Consider the following 16,962-nt stretch of genomic DNA (forward strand, 5'->3'; position numbering starts at 1 on the left):
TCCTTAAGTATCATGGTTCACTGTTTGGTGCCATCTATCGATTCAGCTAAAACACCCAGGTCCGACAGAGTCCGTGTGATGAATCTCTATGCCATCTGTTCGAAAATCACATTACTACATCCTGCTACGTGCTATATTGACTTGAAGGTCGCATTATTCACCCTGGTGCCATCTATCGATTCAGCTACAACACCCAGGTCCGACAGAGTCCGTGTGATCAATCCCTATGCCATCTGTTCGAAAATCGCATTACTACATCCTGCTACGTGCTATATTGACCTGAAGATCGCATTATTCATCCTGGTGCCATCTATCGATTCAGCTACAACACCCAGGTCCGACAGAGTCCGTGTGATCAATCCCCATGCCATCTGTTCGAAAATCACATTACTACATCCTGCTACGTGCTATATTGAACTGAAGATCGCATTATTCACTCTGGTGTTATCTGTCGATTCAACTACACGTCAGTCAGGTCTGACGCAGTCCGCTATGAGAGACTGTCCGTCCCCTTGGGACTACTGCAGCTCTCTGACATATTCCATCTGTACGAAACACATTAGTACATCTAATGCTTCCTCGGTCGATCTGAAACTATTGAAAGATGTTAGATACAATTGAAATTAAGGAATACGAAATTATTCCAGGGTCCAACACCGAACGTTAAGAAATTCTGCTTCAATTAATGTTTGAGGAGAAAACCTCTCAAAAGCCCCAGCTGGGTAATTTTTTTCGACCAGAATTTGAACGCAGACCCACTAGTTTCGCGGGCGGTCATGCTAAGTGTTACCCTACAGATATGGGCTATTCGAAAGCTTATTGCGTAGGCTATGTAATTACAAGTCTCAATTTAGAAAACGTTGTTACCTTTATTAAGACACACGATGCGCAAATTCCCATCAAGTATAAATTTTCAATAATTTTGTGCTCGTGTTCAAAACTTTTCAACCGTATCTTGTATTTAAAAACTGATGCAGTGTAACTAATATTGAATGTAATTACTATATTTCCTTACTTACCACGAATATATGGTTTACTATACAGTTTGCTGCGTATTTTGCAGTCTTATTACATATTGTATCCTTCCATTTCGTAGCATACCCTGAAAAATAAGATGAGATAAACATCGTACATTTAGTCCCTGAATATTAAAACGATATATTTGTGAGAAATATGTGCTATGTATTTCAAAATAAAATACAAGCCTATAGAGGATTCCAGGTTAAGAAAAAAATATATTGGATATGTAGGGGCTGTTCCACCAAGTGACAATTCACTAGGCCTACGTATAAGTCTTTCCTTGAGAATAGGAAATTAATTACTTTCCTTTAATTGAGTAAACATAATTTCATTGAGAATTACGGCGATTTCATATGCTACAATATTGTTAAAAATTATCATATATTAATTTGCGAATAACGAGGTAACAGCTAAATTGGTGGCATAGCCTTCCGCTTCCTTGTTAAACAACTCTGATGAGGAATTTGACAAATAACACTACTCAACAAATTTGAACTTTTTTCCATAACATTAATAAAATAGGCTTATCTTAACTAATTTGCATGCCCTGAATACAAAAATGACAATGAAAAGTTCGTAACACGTCACTTTTTTGTTATAGATACTTGATTGAAACTTTGAAAAATAGGTTTTTAACCTATTAAAAATTACTTTGTTCTAATTTTTTTTGTGAACATTTCCAAGGGCAGCTTAGATATGACAAAACTGATACAGTTATTAAGCTTATTAAAACCGCTCTCCGTGCAATAAAATAGAGAAAGATAAAAAAATACCTTCATTGTTTCTCTTATAAGAACTGGAATCTTCCCTTTTTAAAAATTATGAATAATCGCCCATCATCGCTGGATGCCATATTCCTTGATACCGTTGCTCCATTGTAGCAATGTCTTGGTCAAATCGCTCTCCCTGCTCGTCACTTACAGCCCCCAAGTTCTCATGAAAGAAGTCCTAATGTGAATGTAAGATGTGGATCTTCGGTGACATACTCCAGGTCATTTTTTTTTTGTAGTTTCTTAGTAACGTCTCTATTAATTAGCGATAATTTTCTGACTTGTGATTCCCTAAAATATCCTTTGATGCAAATGATTTACATGCTGGTAATTACTTGGGGTTAAGTTTTTTTTTTCTCAAAAAATCCTGTCCTTAAAAAGCTTTATAATTTCTGGACCGACAAATATGTCTTCTTTTAATTTATCATCACTGATTTTAGGGAACAAGGTCTTTAAGTGTTGAAAGGCTTCTCCACTCTGATCTAGAGCTTTCACAAAATTTTTCATTAGCCCTAGTTTTATATGCAGTGGAGGAAGAAGTACTTTTTCGCGTTCCACTAGCGGAGGATATTTAACATTATGCTCAGTTCTTCATCACATGATGTTGTGCTGTTGCTCGACTGTCCCACAAACATAAGAAAACAACATAACTTAGTAAATTCTCCTTGTAATCCAAGCAACAAAGCTGTTACTGTCAAATCTCCACAAATTGCCAAGCGATGTTCATTAAAATTTACTGCATTCAATATTAGTGACATGTTTTCATAAGTTTCTTTCATAGTGACTGATTGAGCCACTGATGGAAGGTTTTGTACTGCCATTGTGCAATAAAACTGCTTTTAAGCTTAGTTTTGATGAATCGTTGAACAGTCTCCATATTAATGAATTATATTCAATTGTATACAATTGTATAAATGAATTTTTAGACAATTTTGAACTGTTTTTGTTTAATTATAAAGACACAAGCAATCAAATCATTGTTGGAGACATTAACATACAAATTCTAGAAGACAAATTAGACAGTACTGGCAATAGGTACATGAATATCTTACACGAATATGGATTTGTCAAATTTTTACACTCTATTACTCGGCCTGATTCTAAGTCTTGCCTTGATCACATATTTTTTAAAACAAAGAGTAACTGGAAATTTGTACCTGCTGTTTTCTGTAGTCCTATTACCGACCACTATGCAGTTATTGCATTATTCGAATTTGGAATTAAAAACTCGAATACATCTCAGTATCCTCTCCATATAAAAAGAAACATAAATTACAATAAGCTAATTTCGCTTGTAGAAAATGAAAATTGGGATTCCGTGCTTAACTGTGAAAATGCCGAATTATGCTTTCAAGTATTCCAAAATTTAATATCTAATTATATAGACATAAGCACAGATGTATCTTACCTTAAAGTATCTTGTAAATTAAGAAGAATAAAACCCTGGATCACAACAGGTATCATTAAGTCAATCCGTGTAAGAGACAAATTAGCCAGAAATATTAGAAAAGAACCTGATAATATAAATCTAATAAATTATTAAAAAAGAATACAGAAATACCTTAACTCTTATTATAAGAAACATGAAAACTCAGTATTATCAATCTCAATTTCAGAAGTATCGAAATAATCCTAGGAAATTTTGGTAAACTATTAATGAAGCCACAGACGTAAATGTGAACCAAAATAGTATCATATCAGAGATTTTAAATGAAGAGGGAAAAATATTTAAAAACAAAAAAGACATAGCTAATGAATTTAATAAATATTTCTCAAAAGTAGGACATAGCATTGCATCGAACATCAACAAATCGGCATTTAACACGGAAAATTATTGTAGTGGCCATAATAAGCACGCATCTTCCTCCATGTTTTTATCACCAGTAACCGAAGAAGAAATTTATAATATTGTTAAATCCTTAAAAAATAATGTCTCACCGAGAATCGGCAAAATTACAAATAACACATTAAAGATTATCATTAAACATATATTAAAACCGCTTGTTTATGTATTCAATCTATGTCTCACCCAAGGACTTTTCCCAGAATCTCTGAAAAATGCTGTAGTTGTACCGGTCCATAAGTCGGGGGAAAGAAAAAGTCTGAATAACTATTGACCTATATCCTTGCTCTCTAGCTTCTCAAAGACATTAGAAAAATGTTTAAAAAACAGATTAATAAATTACTTAGAGAAAAATGAAATTCTGTCCAAACATCAGTATGGCTTCAGAAATAAATTATCTACGGATGACGCTATTATTGAAGTCACTGGTAAAATTATGCAGGAGTTTGATAACGGTTCTAAATGTTTAGGGATTTTCTTAGATTTAAGGAAAGCTTTTGACATGGTTAACCATCGTTTACTTCTGGACAAATTATTTGATATAGGAGTCAGGGGTATTGCGCATAAGTTATTTCAATCATACTTAAACAAAAGAACTCAGGTAACAATAATTGATGATAATATCAGTGAAAATGTAAATATTGATATAGGTGTCCCTCAGGGAACAATTTTAGGTCCTATTCTATTTTTAATATATATTAATGATTTATTAAACATTGAACTGAAAGTACATAATGGCTCCTGTTATTCATACACTGATGATACGGTGGTGATTTTCAGTGGTTTAACTTGGGAGGACACTTGTAAACGTGCCAATGTGGGTATAAATTTGATCAAAACCTGGCTTGATGCAAATTTGCTATCTCTAAATATAACTAAAACTACTTTGGTGCCATTTTCTTTAACAGTCTCTGGATTAAACAAATTGAAATCACTTTCTCATTTAAAATTAATAATCCACAACTCATTTTGTAAACTCTCAACAACCTGTATATGCCCTTGCCTGAAAGAATCTGTAGATGTGAAATACCTGGGAATTATTGTTGATCAGCACTTGAAATGGGATAGACAAATCACCTTTTTTATGTAACGGGCTACGTAAAACAATTTACAAATTTGTAAACCTTCGCCATTACTTGCCTACTCATGTATTACGTTTGGTTTATTTGGCTATAGTTGAATCTGTTATCCAATATGGTATAACTGGATGGGGAGGCATTACAAAAACTGCTCTTTTTCCTCTAATTATGTAGCAAAAACGTATAATCAAAATTTGTTTGAAAAGGCGACTCGATTATCCAACAAATTTGATCCATTCCGAATTGAATGTTTTTAGAATTGACCAAATTTATAAATACTCTTTAATGAAATTCTATCATAATAATAGAATGAAATTTGTAGCTCAGCCACATGCTCATAATACAAGACGAAATTAAATTCTTAAATTAGTTGAACCTAAATATTTCACATCTGCTGCTTTACTACACAGTACAAATTATGGTCCACGGCTATATAATTCGATAATAAAATTTCATCCAGAATTGACTACTTTAAGCAATGCAATTTTCAGATTCAGAATTAAAAAATTTATATGACAGACTTCCCTGTATATATATTATGTACCATGTATTGTAAAACAAGTTTATTTCTATCCTAAGTGTATTTTTCTATTTTATCTTGGTTACTATATCAACATGACCTGCACTAATTATACTACTAATAATAATTTAATATTAATCCATCAATCTAAACATCGTCTCTTTTTTCACTCAGTTATTACTAGTATTATTATTTAATAATTTTATTATCATCTTTATGTGAGCTTTTTTCTTAAGTATTTTGTCTACAAAGTATGTGTATCTATGTAACGGAACTGTCCCCGAACACGAGCTTTGCTCTTTCGGGGTATTTTAATGTAACGTTTTTATGTATATGTTATTATTAAATAAATAAATAAAATAAAAATAAATAAATATTGAATATCTAATTCATCCATAAGCCTGTTCACATTTTGAAAGGCACAAACAGAATTTTCCATTACAAAATAACTAGTCAGTTATCGCTTCGTTTTCTGAACATGGAAATCTTGGTATATTTTACTAATAAGTCCCATTATTGTAATCTAGAACCTAATAGTTCAACGTATTGCTTGGAAAGACCTGAATCCCTAACTAGGTCATTACGTTCTGCCTATCGTATCAGATGTGATGTTCTATGATGTTCGGGAATGTAGGTGGGATCAGCGGAAATTGAAAGGTAGTCTAAGGATTCTGATAGTTCGTGTTCCTTTGGAATGACATAATCTTCTCCACTGGGCGGAGGGATAGGTATAGGAAGTTCAGGAGAATGTGGCACGGGTATTATGACTGGTGGGAAATTAGGATACACACTTTTATCTTTAGTTTTCCTCGAAAATCCCTGTGGTTTGATAGTGCAGAAGTAACAATCTTCCAGATGACTGGTGGGCTGTCGTCAAATCATTGGAACCACAAAAGACATGTTGTTATGTTTCCCCCGCAATCACTCTGTTAACTTCACGTAACATGTTACACAACACACGTGTGGTGCCCAATTTTTGTCTTGTTCACCCACTTATAGCGAAAATACAAGTAATATGCCTTTTTTGTATTGTCTGTTATTTGTGGACGTTGTAATTTCAAAGTTAATTCCCCACAAACATAGCAGAAACCATTTGGGAAATTTTTTGCAGGAACGACGATTGCTATCCATTTAACACTATTACAGAATAACTAGTACAGCTCACAACACTTCCACAATCAGAACTAATCGCTAAATTGTTCATTTCTTGTCTAGCGATACAACAGCGACCGTATTTCCTCCTTTCCCTTAGTCAGTTATAGCCAGATGTGACCTATCCTCCGTGCAGCTGCATAATAAGTGTAATAAAACAATAAACCATCGCTAAGGGTAACATTCATTCAACCCACAAAAGTGAAAGTATGTTTCAAATGGTAACTTAAAAGAACGGAAATGATATATAATTGTGCAAGAGATCGATGTTAAAGAAAAGACTCTCTTTCAAATTGGCTAGGTTTTAACATATTTTTATACGATTCGCTAACTAAAAATTATAAGTTTCTGAAAGAATGTGACGTGTAGGCACTTTTTCAATGCCATATTCGTAATCAGGAGACACAACTCGCTTAAAAATAGTTATTCTTGTCCATGTTATGAAAACCTTGTTGAGTAGATAGATAAGTGCATTTATTGATGCATAATAAATTATACAAACTCATGTACACAAGATCCTTTGCACGAGCTCATACGGCCATTCGTGCTGTAACTATGCACAGTTTGAATCTTCAAAACGAAAATAATGCCTACTAACCTTGTTGAGTAGTGTAATAGGCATGGTACATTTGAGGCCAAGATTTCACACTGGTAAAACATGTACAACATTTTCTGCGTTTATTGTATAAATTAAACGAAATTTAACATTGTCTGCATTTATTGTATAAATTAAGCAAAATATAACTGTCAACAAAACAACAAAGGCGTTATTTATGTAACTTAATTTCTTGTTTGATTATAGTGTGAAGTTAATAACGGAAAACGTGTGCTCCACATAATCTTAAATCAGTATTATAAGCACTTCTTTTCTCAGTAAATGTATATAGGCTAATATAATGTTATAATAAAATGAGGCATCAGAATTTACGCCAAACGTTCATTTTTTCTCTACGAAAACTAACTCTACTGACATAATATCACGTTTGACATTTAATGATGTTTAAAATGCCTATTTCTTCAATTGTAAGCTATTTTAAGGTTTTAGAGAGAGAAATGTCTATTTCTCTTATATTAATATATTTTTAATTCTTTTTGCAGCAATAATATCTTTTATTAAACATAAATGAGTAGGTTACAACTTTGAGACATTTTTTATTTGTTTGGAGGCCTGCCTCGGGATATCGTACAGTGAGAGGTGTTTGTGAAATATTTGTGGAATTATGATAATGACACGAGAGAACCCCAAGAAAAGCTCCTCGCTCCCGCTTTGTCCATCACAAAATCCTTCTTGACTCAGACGGGAATCGAACCCGGGTCGCTCTCGGAGAGGTATTTTTCGCATAGCAGTGAAAGGGAAAGGTTTGGCTCATCTCATCTCATCTCATCTCATCTCATCTCATCTCATCTCATCTCATCTCATCTCATCTCATCTCATCTCATCTCATCTCATCTCATCTCATCTCATCTCATCTCATCTCATCTCATCTCATCAAACTGTTTAACGTACTGTATTGTTAACACATTCTGCATAAGGTGTTTCACTCTTTAAAACATTCGAAAGCGAAGAACTTGATTAAATTCAAAAGAGGTAAGCTAAGTTGAATTGCCGTTTTTTTATTTTTGTTACATTATAGAGTATAAAGAGAAAATATGTAGCAGAAATTATATTTCGAGATTTTCAGTGAATAAGAAATTTTCAGCATCCCTAACATCAAAGAATGATTTTGCGTTTGCCCTCTTACTCTCTGTCTGTCTGGCTGTATATCTGCTAGTGTGTGCAACAAAATATATGAGAATTATCCCCAACACATTCATTTTTAGTCTGTAATTAGCTTTAATTAATAGAGGATCAAAATTTTACCAAACATAAAACAACATGGATTGATTTATTTACACAGCTAAATTTTGACAGCACCATTAAAATTATTATTATAAACCAATAAAACCCAGGGACAAAATTACCTTTAGAAAATAAATAGCTTCATATTGACTCGTTCGCAATAATACTTGCGATAACGTTGTTGTTTCTAGAAAATTCTTATCGAAAAGACTTGATCTCTTCATTACAGATATTATTTATGAACGATTTTTGAATTTACAGATATTATGATCTTTGATTATATTCTTATATGATACTGTTTTCTCTATTTTTGTTCTTATTGTCAAATACTATAAAATTTGTTTTATCCTTAAAGTCAGTTGCCCAATTGTCTTTTCGGCCATTCCGTGCAAACTGGGAATTCTAATGAAACAGTATTTTTCAGAAATATTTTTTTAATATAAGTATCAGACATAGATAAGGCTCTAAAATTAAATATTATAATGTTTTGTTTTCAAAAGGTAAATATTTTACAAGTTTTATGGGCATTGAATATATGTGGTTTTGTCTGGGTAGTAGGTACTGTTTTGTTCCCCTAAAGTTTGCAGCATTTACTCATAGAGAGATCAGCATCAGCTGTAAATGTATGTTTTTGAATGAGCTATTGTTGAAGAAATATTTTCAGAGTCTTCACTGTTAACTCCAGGGCTTAAGGATCAAGTTTCAGTAGTTTGGGTTAATAACAATAAATGTTACAGTTCAAGGAAATATTTAGACTTAGAAATGTCACAGTTATTTTTAAACTGGAAAAATGAAGGACATTAACTCATCTGTAACATCCTTGACATAGAAGAAACAGATATAAAATATTTACAGATTATGTTTTTGTGAACTAATTGGATGCCATGAGATTTGCATAGCTTTCACATGGGCACCATTAGAATGAATCTGTTTTTCCTTGAGGCAGAGACCTGAGTTCTATACTTTTTGTTAATAAGGTGTGAAATGAATTCACTAATCTTGTAACGTCTGTGATGGAATCTTTTCTTTATTTTCTGCAATAATAATATATTTTATACAACAACGTTTTTTCTGTAAAATGCTACTGATCTTCTAAATTGATTATAATAATAAAAGTTGGACAAAGTTTTTTTTTCAATATATAGAGTTTGAAATTAGGTAAAATGTAACATCCGTGACAAGTGGAATGGCCATTTTGTAGTTAGGTACCTTTCAGTTATAATTTTATGTTATTTGTTGTAAATATAAAATATCTCATATATTATTTTAATGTACCGAAGTACATATGATATTTCCATGCAGATATTTTGCGTCATCATACGATGAAAGAGTAATGGAACGGAGAAAAATTCTCTCCGGCGCCAGGATTTGAACCCGGGTTTTCAGCTCTACGTGCTGATGCTTTATCCACTAAGCCACACCGGATACCACCCCGGCGTCGGACAGAATCGTCTCGGAATAAAATATCTCGCTGAACATATTTCAGAATTATTACTATTATAGGATCTATAGATTGTATTGAAACATAGGTCTACTTCTTCTTCGTCAGATTTCCAAAGTTATTTTATCATCTCCATTCACAATACCATTATATTTTAACGTCACAATTGCGGATGTACTTATTTCCATTAAAATATATTTAATATTTTATTCAACAAAATAAAATAACTTAATACTGAAGCCTATAATGTACTTACGTTTTCCATTCCTGTATCCGGAAGCGACACATCCTTTCATAGCTTTAGATATAATGTTCTTCAGGGGCTTTTGAGAATTGTGTTTCGAAATGAAATCCTGTAGTCCATTTTCTTGTATAATTCCTTTTTTGTCAGTCTGAAAATGCAGTGAAAAGTGAAGTCATTTCAGCGCAATATATATTTAAATTCATGGTCAAATTTATTTTCACAGGAGATTTCTTAAATTTAATTATTCATAGCTGCTCAAAAATTAAACAGTAATAAATTTTAATGGGTTGATGCAAACGTTCATAACGTTTTTTTAGCTGTGACAAATGTTTATATTTGAGACGAATAGAAGTAAAAAATTAATCAGTAACATATTCTTGCACTAATAAATGTTAGTAATATTATCTATGTTTCTGCTCCCAAGCTGGGCTAGTTTTTCGATTCCGCATGTTAAGGAATGTGCTAGTTTGGAGTTCAAGAAGTCATCTAACCAAATTTGTAAAGCATTTTCGTTATCAAAGGAGTTCTCTTGAAGATTATTCCATTAAGAAAAAATAAAGTGGAAATCTGAGGGCGCCAAATGGGTAGAATATGTGAAATGTGGAATCCCATCCCAATCAATCTCCGGGATAGCTGCTTTCGTCATGTTAACGGTGTGCGGGAGTGCAATTTTGTGTTGCAGTAATACATTACACTCTTAATACATTCTTTCCGGTCGTTTTCCTACAATTGCGGCCTCAAGGTTTCTGAGTTGTTAATAATAAACATGATCAGTTGTAAAAATCTAGCTTTCAGGTAAAGCTCCCTGTGAAGCAGACTTGAATAATTTCAAGGAAAAAATTGTTCCGGGGCTGGATGTCAATCCCGGGACCTTTCGACTGAAAGCACCAATATGCATAATATATAAGTCACTGTAGGTACGTTAAAAGAAAATCACAATTTCAAGTCACACAGAGTTTGTGTGCACTCGATGTGGGTTTCTGGCGTCTTGACAGCCCACTCGAGTTATGTGAATATAAAGAGAAAAATTGACACGGTGTCGGGTGAAGTTCCTGGGTAGCTCAGTCAGTTAAAGCTTTGGTGCGTTCAGTCAATGGTCCCGGGATCGATACTCGGCTCGGGAACAATTTTTCCCTTGAAATTACTCATAATCAGTTGTGGTTACATTCCTGCGAAGCAATTCGTATTACACGACGCATTCCTTATCCCACCAGACGCTTAACGACATCTTCTGTAGAGAGACACTAACTTGTATGGGGTATTGTGTGTTGAACCATTTACTTCGAAGGTATTCTCCTCATACACGGCACAAATGTTTCGAGCCGTATCCGCTGCTTTTCCTCCTAAATTGAAGTCAAACAAAAGAATATGTCCGAAATTTTCCTTTTTTTTTCTACTGGACACTCCATGTTCTTTAGTTCACAATAACACAAACTTTCTTGAATTCTTCAAAACTCAAGGCATATTTACAAGCACAATACTCCAAATAATAAATGACAAAGAATAAACGATCTCCTAACAACGCATTGTTGTAATGACGAGCAAAAACGCTACGAATTTATTAATCGACCTAATACAATGTATACCGATATGCAAGAGCAAGATAAATAATGAAGGAACGGAGAATCTTCAATATTCCTGCAATTATTGTCGAAAGGCCTAAATCACAAATTTTAAATGCCTTCGTATAGTTGGCTACATAGCGTACAATAATATGTCTCCAATACCAAACTTCTTAGCAGAGGACCTGAATTATGATTACAAGGGCCCATCAGAATTTTAGTATAACACCATTTTGAACGTAATTTCTTTACCATGAACTTACTGCAGAAACATTAACATTAGTATAAGGATTAAAATTGGATACAGAATAACTTCTAAAATATGATTACTCACCACTCCCACCTTCTGGTAATAACATTCATCCACTAGGCACTGAAAATAAAGAAAACATTTCAGATATGAATTCATCAAAATATACAAGCTTCGTTAATGTTCTCCGTCATAATTTAATACTTCAATTTGCCAAAAGTTAATACAAGTTTTACGTCATTTTTATTTCGAAAAAGGAGTATCTAATTGTTTGTTCAACTGTTATATTAGACACTTACTAATACGCATCAGTTCTATAAAGTACAGCGCAAGCTAGCAATGGATTGGCTAAGTGACTAACGTTTCTAGCCAGATGCTGCAATATTACATTGTCATGCGAATCATACGACAAGACATACTTTCCTCAACAGCCCCAAATTTTGTTTCTGGGTCTGTGCAGCTCTAATTTTCCAACTTTTTTTGAACTTCCCTTGCTTTGGACGTAATAATTTTAGCAGTAAACAACCAACAATCTCTTCAGTTTTACTACGGTGAAATTTCTCTTATACAGAACGCTAAAAAGTATCCAATATTTTAGGAGGTGCTAGTATGCATCAAAACAAGAATTAATGTCTAATAAACATGGATCCTACAACACATACTTTCTGAGATCTGTACACTTGTTCATGGGAGGTGCTCAATGTGACGTCCATTCATGGCAGTGCACTCCTCTGCCCTTCAGCGCAAGGAATCACGCACTCTTTGAAATTGAACTGGTTGTTCTTGATAACCAAAAGTCTAGGGGATTTAGGTTTGGGGAGCGAGCATGTCAAGGTGTGGGGCCTCCCCGATCAGTCCAACGGTCCTGAAATATTAACATCAGGTGTTCACGCTCATTGCGAAAAAAAAGTCCTGATGTGCCGTCATGCATGAACCACATCTGTAGTCTTTGCTGGTATGGCACATAGGCCTACTCCAGCAAGTAGCCAATACGTTAATAAGAAAGTCCTGATAACGAGCCCCAGTTAATCTCTGTGTAAGCACGTATGACCCTTAATCTATCGCCAAGAACACCTGCCCATAAGTTGATTGAGAATCGGTGCTGATGCCTTGTTTCTTCAACTGCATGGGGATTTTCATCAGCCCACACATGCTGATTACGAAAATTCACAACACCATCTCTGCTGAACCCCGCTCATATCCGCAAGAAGACTTTTGTTTTCAGTATTCCTAGCGACATATCATTATTCCATGCCAGGGGTGTCAATTACGGTATGATTATCTGGTAGTCTGCTGTATTGTAGGACAGAGAAATGCATTGCCATGAATGGACGTCACATTGAGCACCTCCTATGAACAATGTTCAGATCTCAGAAAGTATATGTTGTAGGATCCATGTTTATTAGACACTTTTTTCTTGTTTTCATGCATACTGTCACCTCCTAAAATACTGGATAACTTTTTTAACACACTGTATGTGGGATTTAATTTAAATGTCGGGATCAATCTCTAGACATCATAGCATGATGTGACTGGTGCATACTTGTAAGCGGAAATGTTCCAAATTTCAGTGACTATCACATTTTCCACTGAGTATGTCAGCAATCTGAAGAATTTATTTAGAGCCAGGATTATTCTCTAGCACACGCTTACATTTTGCAGACACTGCTTTACCTTGTGATCCAGGAACTGCTTCCAGTGTACATGTTACATTTCGCAGCAGTTTCATGATATCAACAATAGTGACTTTATTGTCGCAGATGTTAAAAAATTCATTTTGCGTTTGACAAAATCAGAATAAAAGCACAGTCTAGTATATACAGTCACGAAGCTTGAGTTGTTGAGGGTGCTAGGAGCAATAGACTGTGCCGATACTATTTCGCATAGTCTGTAACGGGGCGATAGTAGAGATCCTAGTGGTTAGCAACTGTTTATGGATGCATATTTCCTACATATTGAGCTTCGTGACTATATATATACTAGACTGTGATAAAAGTCTGAATGACATCTAGGCGTCAGGCGACTCGTATTTTCGCCCTGCCTCCTGAAGCATTGCACTTGTAAGTTAGTATGTACACAGATCTAGCTTTATGTTAAATTGGGAGACGACCCAACAACTTATGCACTTGGGAGAAGTATCCATTGACGTCGCAGCAATTTCATGTCATCAGCAGTAATTAACTAGTTATTGGTTTTATTTTTCACATAATGTACTGTATATATTTCTTGAAAATTGTTCTTATTTTTAATAGAGAGAAATTTTGAAATTAGATAATATTTCGGGCAAAACAGGTAAAATTATTAATATACGTATTGAAATAAGCAAAATAAAAAAATATATATGGATTTGGAAAAAAAATCTTCAAAATATGCACTGACGTAAAATAAAATCGGCTTCATTTGAACGTAAAATCACGATCGGCAAAAATCCACTTTTACTTTTTCAATATGGGAAATCGGTGAAAACATTCAATTCCATGAAGTACCAAGATCTAATTATTATCCCACTTGTAATCTTCATTACAATATTATCCCATTAGCCAGCTCCACTACAAACATCATGATGATGATAACCATACAATTACAATAAGCTCATGATAATCTCCACTACATTCACTATTCTTATGGTAAACTGAATTAAAACCAAAGGGCCATATTCATAGACATTCTTAGTGCGGGCTTCCGGTGGATGATCAGTGAACTAACGTTTTTCGTATTCATAAACCAGTGTTAGCGATACGATATGATATGAATCCTGTACAAGTAATCACTCGATAGCCGGGGCTAGTTTATCACGCTCGTAGCGCGCGCTAGCGAAATGTCTATGCATAGTACCCATATACTTGTACTCATGATAATCATCACTGCAATCATTGTCCTCATAATAAAATCCACTGCAATCATTACCGTAATGAGTCGGCCTCGATAGTGTAGTGAGTATAGCACTGACCTTCTATGCTCGAGGTTGCGGGTTCGATCCCGGCCTAGGTTGATGGTATTTAAAGTGTGTTTAAATGCGACAGCCTCATGTCAGTAGATTTACTGGCATGTAAAAGACAAAATTTCCTTCACACCGGCGACTCTGATATAACCTCTGAAGTTGCGAGCGTCGTTAAATAAACCATAACTAAATTTACCATAATGATATCTCCACAAAAATCATTATCCTTAGATGACCTCAACTAAAATCATTATTGCCGTGATAATCTCCAATACAATAATTTACATCATTATCTATATCTATATTTTCAAATCAGGAATCCGCCCCTGAGCACGAGTTATACTCTTTCAGGGGTGAGCTAAAGTTTTTTTCTATTTGCATTATATTTTATGTTACAATTATTAGCAAAATAAATAAATAAATAAATAAATAAATAAATAAATAGGCCTAAATAAATAAATATAACCACGAACACAATTGAGGAGTTAGCTATAAGAGGGGCGTATAGCAAAATATGCAGTTTGTGGGAAATTTAATTTTAAATTTTGAAGATGTTTCATGGTATGTAAAATAAGCTAAAGTAACATAGTTCATCTTCTACAGCACACTAATTTGTTCTTCCCTTCATTTACTATTTCCTTTTGCAAATAATGTCTATAACCACTTTATTCTATGAACATATTTGCTGCTGTGTTATACGCCCTTTTTCACCTAAAGGTTTAAAAAATCATATTATTATTGATAAATGTGAAGCAACCAGTAAGAATATGTAAAAAAGGAAATATATTGTTTTTATACAGCAAATTCTGACTAAATACATTACTTTTTATAATATAACTTGCCCTAAATTTGAATTTTCCTTTCATATAACAATGTAAAGAATAGAATCCTCCAGCGTTAAGGAGAGGGAAAAATAATTTTTATTCTATTTATTCTAATGAACGTTTTGCCAGCTATTCTGTAATTGGCCCCATTGTGCATCGATCCCTATCCTGAGTAAGATTAATCCAGTCCCTGTCATCATATCCCACCTCCCTCAAATCTATTTTAATATTATTCTCCCTTCAATGTCTTGGTCTCCCCAAAGGTATCTTCCCCTCCAGTAGAGTTCTCATGATATCCACCACCAAAATATGTATCAAGATGATAAACAAATTCCACAAATCAGTATCCTTATAATCACTATCATAACATTAGCCTCATGTTTACGAATACTACAATCACTATCCTCATGACAAGCATCACAATCATTATTATCATCATCATAACTAATACCAGAATCGGTATGTTCATGATAACCAACACTTCAGTAGGCCTAATTATTTTCATGACAGACCTGCAGTGCAATATTTATCCTCATGATAAACCTCCAGTATAATCATATTCTCATGATAAGCACCAGAAAACTTGTCAAAGTAACAGTCATCCTCATATTAGCCACCGCAACATTTTTCTCATAATAGAATAGAATGTTTTATTTTCGCTGGCAGAGTTAAGACCATAAGGCCTTCTCTTCCACTCACCTTACCTTAATACAATGGTGACATACATGTTTAAATTATGAATATTTACAATGCAATTAAAAGATTCTCCACCACTATACTTCAGTTAAGTTATAACGACTAGTACATGTTTATTTAAAGTGAGATAAACCTATAAGAAAAAGTAATAACTTTTTATGAGCTAATTTAATTCCATTCAGTCTATATACAATATGTAAAGAATAATTAATTAAATTTAGATACCTAGTTAGTTAAAATGATGAAAAATAATATAATAGAAATTTACTAGAACTATGTTATAGGTAGTAAAATATAAATCTACAATATATTGATGTAATGAGAATATTAATGTAATAAGATTTTGCCATTAGAGATTTTATATTTTATTTAGACAAATTAATCATTTTAATAAGAATAAATAGATGTTAGTTTCATTATAAGTAACAAATATTAATCAGTAATTAATCTGTTAAGAAAGAATTTATGTAATTTTGATCTAAATTAATTTATTGTCCAACAACCCCTTACATCACTCGGAAACAAGTTCCAATTTCTAGCAACTGAAATTGTATAGGATGAAGAATATAAAGATGTCTTGTGGTAGGGTATAATGAGTAAATTGTTATGATGAAAGCTAGTACAGTACTACTTGAGCTGATGATTTGCGATAAATTTTGAAAACGAGAAGTCAAATAGATTGGGGTAGCGATGAGCAGAATTTGAAATAAGAGAATAAGAGAATACAGGGCTCGTCGATCGCCTAACTTTAACCAAGACAGTTTGGAAATATGGGGAAAC

The 16,962-nt window shown here is 33.7% G+C and overlaps 2 protein-coding genes across 3 annotated transcripts in view; one reads left to right on the forward strand and one right to left on the reverse strand.

Annotated features, from left to right (window-relative positions):
• The window catches only part of Csgalnact (Chondroitin sulfate N-acetylgalactosaminyltransferase), a 1,311,749-nt gene that overhangs the window by 967,518 nt on the left and 327,269 nt on the right, over positions 1–16,962 (forward strand). The gene's annotated exons all lie outside the window — the stretch shown is intronic.
• Positions 1–16,962, reverse strand: part of LOC138698869 (uncharacterized) — a 58,648-nt gene that overhangs the window by 19,855 nt on the left and 21,831 nt on the right. The window contains exons 5-7 of one of the 2 annotated variants that reach the window (XM_069825075.1): positions 11,806–11,844; positions 9,922–10,057; positions 1,020–1,102 (exon numbers count right to left, since the gene is read on the reverse strand). In XM_069825075.1, the coding sequence (XP_069681176.1) occupies positions 1,020–1,102; positions 9,922–10,057; positions 11,806–11,844 (258 nt within the window). The remainder of the gene's footprint in view (positions 1–1,019; positions 1,103–9,921; positions 10,058–11,805; positions 11,845–16,962) is intronic. The other variant, XM_069825076.1, reaches the window with a different exon arrangement.

Source organism: Periplaneta americana, chromosome 4 (assembly GCF_040183065.1).
Source record: "Periplaneta americana isolate PAMFEO1 chromosome 4, P.americana_PAMFEO1_priV1, whole genome shotgun sequence".
Classification (NCBI taxonomy): Eukaryota; Metazoa; Arthropoda; class Insecta; order Blattodea; family Blattidae; genus Periplaneta; species Periplaneta americana.